Source organism: Lupinus angustifolius, chromosome LG15 (assembly GCF_001865875.1).
Source record: "Lupinus angustifolius cultivar Tanjil chromosome LG15, LupAngTanjil_v1.0, whole genome shotgun sequence".
NCBI lineage: Eukaryota > Viridiplantae > Streptophyta > Magnoliopsida > Fabales > Fabaceae > Lupinus > Lupinus angustifolius.
Genome location: NC_032023.1, coordinates 17,537,173 through 17,545,078, shown reverse-complemented (window position 1 = coordinate 17,545,078; position 7,906 = coordinate 17,537,173). Strand labels below are relative to the sequence as shown.

The window sequence follows — 7,906 nt, the reverse complement described above, 5'->3', positions numbered from 1 at the left end:
TATTTAATTATTATTGATTATTTTCAAGAAGAAATTCACATGAAATGAATGGTAAATGATAAAATGATTATGTATAAATAGTTAGACTGATAATACATAAATATTACAAAGTTTAAAAAGTAGAAAACGTTTTCACATTTGTGTTGTTTTTGCTTTCCTTGATTCCTCTTGGCTGTCTAGTCCCTTGGACTGGGATTGAGCATTATGGCTTTTACTTAAAACAAAATATGTGGTTAGATTTGTTAAAGATTAGTATCTCATAATATAACCACAAACTCAAGTGAAGAGCATTCTATTTTTTCATACACATCTTCAAAAGCAAACTCTAAAATACATGCTTATTTTTTGTATAAAGCATCTCGTATAGGGATATCACGGTGCTGATTAATTTAAGTTTGAGCCAGATAAGATTTTAATGGCGATAATAAAGTATTTTTTAATCAAGGATAATTGTAAACCTTGGTGGTATCCGTAAGAATAACGATACAAATTACTCTCTTCAATTAATGCTAATCCGTTGCATTTCTTTACCCAAAATTTCAAGACAATAATTTCTTATGCATTTTCTTATATTCTGGTATCAATGTTAGACTTCATACGTAAATATAACTAATAATCTCGTCTCAATTGTGGGTAACACATAAATGGTCCTTAAGTTCACCATACTCCAACCAAATTAATGGATCAAATACCACTTGTTGGAACGGTCCTCTAACCACTGAAGAGGAAGATTTTATTATTACTAGAATTGAGATGAGTAATGAGTAAGACATAAGTGATATACAATATTTTGAACAAAAACCTTAATATAATAATTTTAAGAGTGAGAAAATGGCCCACAAGCAGGCTTAGGGAACAATGTGTGATTGTGAATAAGAGAGATGGTCTTGCCCACAGCATAAGAGGTGTGTGGTATCAATGTATTAACAATAATTTACATTAAGTAGAGAGCTAGCAGAGTCCAGCTAAATATTTCAACAACCATGACTTCAATGACTACTAATCAAACCAGAATGAGAGCCACTGACCAAGAACCCCTTGATTTTGAGGATACTACTCCTCAAACAGAAGGGTCACAGTCACACTGGGTGCTCAACTCTCCCAACCCACCATCTCTATGGAACAAGCTACTTACTTCAGTGAAGGACACCAAGTTCTTCTCTTCATCCAAGAAAAAAACTTGCCATGGTTATGCTCTTTCATTTTTGGAGAGTTTATTCCCAATCATTGGCTGGTGTACAAGTTACAAAGCTTCCAATTTCAAAGATGATTTATTTGCTGGTTTAACTCTTGCCAGCCTCAGCATACCTCAGGTATTCTTAAGAGTAATGATATGGTTGAAATGTAATGCAATTTTCTGCAGAATTTTATAAGCATGTTACATGAAAAACTAAAATCTAGCTTATATAGAGAGACTTCTAGCTTATTAAATATAACTTTTACACTTAGAACCTTCATGTCACATTTATAATGAAATATAAGCGCTTTAGGTGAGGTGATACTCCTATAAATAGTACTAATGAGATATTCTCACTCTTTTTCCTCAAAACCATTTTTTATACATACTTTATAATCATTAATGGTTACAAAGTTTGGGTAAACACAGACAGAGAAAGAGTACGAGAATGTCATTTTTCTATTCACCAACATCACTTATTATTCAGTCAAATGCTGCAGATGAAGATCATTACATTACCATTAGCATTTTCACTTTATATAATTTCATTTCATGTTGCAGAGCATAGGATATGCTAATTTAGCAAGACTTGATCCTCAATATGGATTGTGTAAGTATCTTACTTCTGCTATGTTTTCCTACTACACTGATGCATCAAACTACAAGCTTACAGAACAGAAAATTTTCAAAACGAATATGTTTTGTGAACAATAATTGTCAATGACTTTCAAACAAATTTGACTTTTGCAACACAACTACACAAGTACTATGTGTTATGAAATGTGAAGTTTTTGGTAAAGTTGTCCGAACTTGTTGTACATAGCTACATATAACATAACTCATATCCAAAAATCAATTTTTTCTTTGGAGATTTATATCAACAGCTTTTGATATAAATATCCTATATTCCTATCTTTCAACAATTTCAGATACCAGTGTTGTTCCTCCTTTTATATATGCTATGATGGGAAGTTCAAGAGAAGTTGCAATTGGACCTGTAGCTGTAGTGTCATTGCTGATATCCTCCCAGGTCTCAAAGGTGATTGATCCTTCTTCCAACCCTGATGCCTACAGAAATTTCGTCTTTACAGCGACCTTATTTGCAGGAATCTTTCAAGTTGCATTCGGAGTTTTCAGGTGACTTCCTCATTTGTTTGTGAAGTTTCTTGTAAATATGTAAATGTTTCCTTACAACATAACTAACTAGTTATTTCTTGATAACTTACAGGTTGGGTTTTCTTGTGGATTTTCTTTCACATGCTGCTCTTGTAGGATTCATGGCTGGTGCAGCCATCATAATTGGTCTTCAGCAGCTCAAAGGGTTACTGGGGCTAAGTCACTTTACCTCCAACACTGATGTACCATCTGTGTTAGACTCTGTTTATAAGTCACTGCATCAACAAATTACATCAGAAGAAAAAGTGAGTAGATTTTTCTATTTGATGGCAAAAAAGGGTAAAGTTATCACTTTTTAAGCTTTATTGATTATGGGCAAACTATAACATCAAATAAACATTTATGATTTTTTTTTACCAGAGAATAACATCATTAGGCAATATGAACTTTACCTAAGTTTTATCTTTAAAAATGAGAACTTATGTAAAGGCCATAAAATACAAAATTGAAAGAAAAGATTTATATGGGTATGAGTTTTCTTATCAACTTTTGTTATTTTCTTATTAAAAAACTGTTATTTATAAACAATTTCGCATCTCAATGTTTTACTACTTTCTTTTTATAAAAGAAATATTATCAAGCATTGATGTACAAGGTTGTTGCACAATAAACATTTCTGCTTGTTTTATTGATATTTGACATTATTCTATGTTTAATGCATTAACAGTGGTCCCCCCTGAATTTCATTATTGGGTGCTCATTCCTGATTTTCCTTTTACTTGCTCGGTTCATTGTAAGTGATGAATTTTTTGGTACAAACATTTCTCTACTACATTACCTAATTGATTTGAACTTCTGATAAGTGATATTCTATATCTCATTTTCAGGGCAGAAGAAACAGGAAACTTTTCTGGTTACCTGCTATTGCACCTCTTATATCAGTTGTATTAGCAACCTTAATTGTGTACTTATCAAAAGCTGATAAGCATGGAGTTAATATAATAAAGCATGTCAAAAGTGGTCTTAATCCAAGTTCAGTTCATCAGTTACAATTTCATGGCCAACATGTTGGACAAGCAGCTAAAATTGGATTGATTGCTGCTGTTATAGCTCTCACTGTGTGTAAACTCATTTCATTTAATTTCCAAATAGTTACTTCTTTTTACTAACTCCAAGTCCTTCTATTTTCTTCCTAATGGTTATATATGAACTTTTGATTCAGGAAGCAATAGCGGTCGGTCGATCTTTTGCTTCCATTAAGGGATACCATCTTGATGGAAACAAAGAAATGTTAGCAATGGGTTGCATGAACATTGCTGGATCTTTAACTTCATGCTATGTGGCAACTGGTAACTTTTTTTGCTAATAACTTTGCTACTAATTTCGTATTATAAATGAAATTAATCGTCGTAAGTTCATATTAATCAGAGTCTAATGTGATATCGGAATAATTATGGTCTACGACTAAGAATGAGGTGTATTAAGTTTATTTATATTTGCATGGTTAATAATACATGCAGGTTCTTTCTCAAGGACAGCAGTAAATTTCAGTGCAGGATGTAAAACATCAATATCAAATATTGTGATGGGAGTTACTGTGATTTTGTGCCTGGAATTGTTTACAAGACTCTTATACTACACTCCTATGGCCATACTTGCTTCTATTATCCTCTCTGCACTACCTGGTTTAATTGATATAAATGAAGCTTGCTATATTTGGAAGGTTGACAAATTAGATTTTCTTGCATGTGCTGGTGCTTTCTTTGGTGTCTTGTTTAAATCAGTAGAGACTGGTCTTCTAGTTGCTGTAAGTTGCTGTTGATCACTTTCTACCTATTATTAGTCTCTATTATTTCACACTAAAACAACACCATATAGGTAAGCAGTAACAAAGATACAAATTAAATCATTAAAGGTGTCAAGCCAATTTAAAAATAATCAAGGGAGAAATTGTGTGTTATGTTGTCCAATTTTTGGGGTAAGAGGGAATGCAAAAAGTTGGGTGACTACATAATAGCATCTAATCTTAACAAATTACTTGCGAGGTCTATTTGTGAGTTATTTTTTGAGGGAAATAAAGAGAAAATGAAGACTTGATAGTTATCTTATAAGTATTTCATGGCTCTCAAGTTTTTTCATTCCTTTCATTACCCTCTAAAAACCAACTCTCACAAACAGACATTAAGATTCTTATCTCTAACCTTATGATTTATATCTATTGCATGATCACTAGTACTGAATAAATAGTATTTGCACTGTAATCTTTATGGACAACTATAAAATCTAGAGATCTAAATTCAAAGTATAGCAATACATGTGTGCCAAGACTTGTTTGATTCTTGTCATCTAATACACATTATTCAGACAAAGAGTTCAACACCCAACCACATGATAGCATCCGTGACATATGGGCCAAGAATCATATTTTTGGCATCATAATAGAGGTCTATAAAAAACACATCAAACCATACATAGCCACGTTATTAAAAGTTAAAAGTGTATAAAAAATTGTGGGTTTTCTTTAAAAAATACTAGTTGGTGAAATTTCAATATATAAATGCCCCATTACAATTTTAATTGGTTACCATATATCCTGTGCATTGTATATTATGCATCTTCAATCACTGCCCATCCAATCTGGGATCTAGATACACTCTCACCCTCAAACTAATGCCATGTTATAATTTAGGAATGGGTCCCCTTGTCTTTGATATTGCACCTTGGGCTTGTCTCAGAGGCCACAAGCAAGGTTGTGAATGTATTTTTTTTTTGGAAAACACATAAGTGTACATAAGTAATGTTACAAATGTGTAAAAAAAAGCACACAACCTTGCTTTAAGAAAAGAAACACACATAGACAAGGTTACAAATTTGAAACTACTATATTGAGTTTAAATCTAAATTACCCATTAATTTTAATTGGCCTAATTTTGGTTGTCCAAGCCTAATAAACATTAACTTATGCATAAAATCAAATGTCAAGTAATACTTTATAAAATAAAATCAAATGTGAAATAATATTTATAAAAAGAATATCAATCAAATAACAGATAATTGAGTAAAGAACAGTATACATAAAAAATATGTCTGATATTGAGTTTTTTGTTTGTGTAGGTGTCAATCTCATTTGCAAAGATACTGATACAATCAATTCGGCCAGGGATAGAAATTCTGGGAAGAGTTCCAAGAACAGATGCATTCTGTGATGTTGTTCAATATCCCATGGCAATAAGCACTCCAGGCATCTTAGTTATTCGAATAAGCTCTGGCTCACTATGCTTTGCAAATGCTAATTTTGTTAGAGAAAGGTAATCACTTCAGTAAATGGTTTTAAGATATATATTATGTTTAATTATTAATCTTTTATTCACTTGTTCCAGAATACTAAAGTTGATCAAGAAAGAGGAAAATGACTTAAACGAGGCTGCTAAGGGAAGGGTCCAAGCAGTAATCTTAGACATGACCAGTAAGTGTCCACTTTGTTTCATGTTTTTTTATAACCAATCGTATACTAATCAACTAATCTTTCTCAGAATATGTGATTGTCCCTCGAGAAATCGAACATTGACATTTTGGCTTATTAGGAATAAGTATCCCCTCACCCTATTTGTAATTTTTTTTTTAACTAACTAGCCTTTTGAATGATACTCCAATTCTCTTTGATAGACCTGATGAATGTTGACACTTCTGGAATTCTAGCACTGGAGGAACTGCACAAGAGGTTGCATACACGTGGCATAGAAGTGAGACAACCATGAACCTCTCTATCTTTGGACATAATAGTTTATGATTTGGGTTTTCTCAAACCAATTATAATTTATAACTCTAACGTTTGTGCATTGTTATGTTTGTTTGCAGTTAGCTATGGTCAACCCAAGGTGGCTAGTAATTCACAAACTTAAACTAGCACACTTTGTGGAAAAAATAGGAAAAGAATTAGTTTTCCTTACAGTTTCTGAAGCTGTAGATGCATGCTTGGCTTCTAAGTTTTCCATCCCTTAATTTTGAGGGCTTGTCTCTTGCAATATATAGCAGAGTTGCCATTATAAGTTCACAAAGTTGTGTATTGTATTGCTTTAAATAAATATGTAATAATTAATAGTTGAAATTGTGCCTTGTATTAGAAGAGTATATGATAGATGAAAAGATGTATTTTGATCATTCAAGCTCACGTTGAAGGTCAAGATTGTAAATGCAAATGCCTTGCTAACTGAAAAATGCAATGCAAATAAAATAAAATAAACTCAAATTTCAATTTTCTTTTTATTTGTAAGAAGAATACTCTTTTACTTTAGTTTTATTATTAGATTTGATTTTATTTTCAATACTCTTTTACTTAAGTCATTTGTTTGGACAGGAGCCTAATCAAATCATAACACGACACATATATATATATATATATATATATTTCAAAATAAATAATATAATGCGAATATATTTCAGAATATTAGCAGTCTAAGTGAAGAACTCTTACTACTTATTCTCGTATGTTAAATAACCATGGCTAATTTGACTTGAAACACAGAATAAGTCAAATTTCATATAAAACATGGATTTCCATACTTGAAAAGAAAAAATTTAAGATAGGAACAAGAAGAGCAAAGATTCAAGCTTCATAATATCGAAGAATACTTCATAATATTTTCATTATTGAATTGTAATTACAAAGGTGTAAGACTCACATTTTATAGTAAAATCACAAACAAAACTCAGCTTAACTAACTGAAGTAACTAATTACATAATCGGTTAACCATATTGTTAATCGATTATACAAAACAGAAAACACATCTATTTTAACATTTTTTTTTCTTTTTGTTTTTTTTAATCAGGCAACACCATCTTTCTTATTAAGGAACTAGAGGATTATAAACACACCATCTTTTTCATTAGTGATGCTTCTTCTTCTTGATCTTCTTGCAGACAAGTTAAAAATGCAAATGAATAGAGTAGGAGTGATAAAGAAAACTGTTAGAGAAATGATACCTTTATATAACCTACTATACCCTCTCAAAATAACCTATCATATATCTTTAATATCCCCTCTGAGTGAAAATTGTTACTCTCCAGCTTGGAATTGATTTGAAGCTTGGTTTGAAGTAATAACAACGCTTAACCATCCATGGCAGAAGCTATATCATTAAATGCTTAATCATCCATAGCAGAAGCAATATCTTTGCTTAACCACTATGGACAGAAGCTGCCCATCCAATGTTTAACCATCCATGACAGAAGTTATATCCGAGCTTAACCATCATGGGTAGAAGTGAACCAACCATTGATGATGAAAAAGAGAGAACGGATCAGAATCTTGATCCTAATGAGATGCTTGTATGATGAATAAGAAAGAGGGGTAAATGATAAAAAATAAGAAAATGGTTTAAGCTTGTATATGATAAATTGATGATGAATGATGTTAAATGTTGAATCTTGGAATGATGAAGCCATAATCGGAAACATTTCCTTGTAAAAGACCTCCTTGAACATAAGCAACCAGGTCTCTGGTGAAGATTAGTGATGGATCACTTCAACGAGGTAGTCCACCTACACCCACTTGAATTACGCGATGATCATCACCATCCTTAGCCATAATGCAAGACTCCTCACTTTGATGA

The 7,906-nt window shown here is 32.1% G+C and overlaps 1 protein-coding gene across 1 annotated transcript; it reads left to right on the top strand.

The window, feature by feature from the left end:
• On the top strand, window positions 839–6,553 carry LOC109328747 (low affinity sulfate transporter 3-like). The gene is made up of 12 exons (XM_019562352.1): window positions 839–1,313; window positions 1,739–1,787; window positions 2,107–2,314; window positions 2,406–2,598; window positions 3,021–3,086; window positions 3,181–3,411; window positions 3,516–3,642; window positions 3,814–4,100; window positions 5,408–5,601; window positions 5,674–5,759; window positions 5,960–6,036; window positions 6,152–6,553. Exons 1-12 carry the CDS (start codon window positions 984–986, stop codon window positions 6,293–6,295), a joined length of 1,992 nt encoding a protein of 663 aa, XP_019417897.1. The 5' UTR covers window positions 839–983; the 3' UTR covers window positions 6,296–6,553.

Excerpts from the sequence above, each read along its gene's own strand:
- LOC109328747 (XM_019562352.1), top strand. The coding sequence starts at position 984 with ATGACTTCAATGACTACTAATCAAACCAGAATGAGAGCCACTGACCAA. Across the intron at positions 2,315-2,405 it reads GTTGCATTCGGAGTTTTCAG|GTTGGGTTTTCTTGTGGATT; the intron begins GTGACTTCCTCA and ends GATAACTTACAG. Across the intron at positions 4,101-5,407 it reads AGACTGGTCTTCTAGTTGCT|GTGTCAATCTCATTTGCAAA; the intron begins GTAAGTTGCTGT and ends TTGTTTGTGTAG.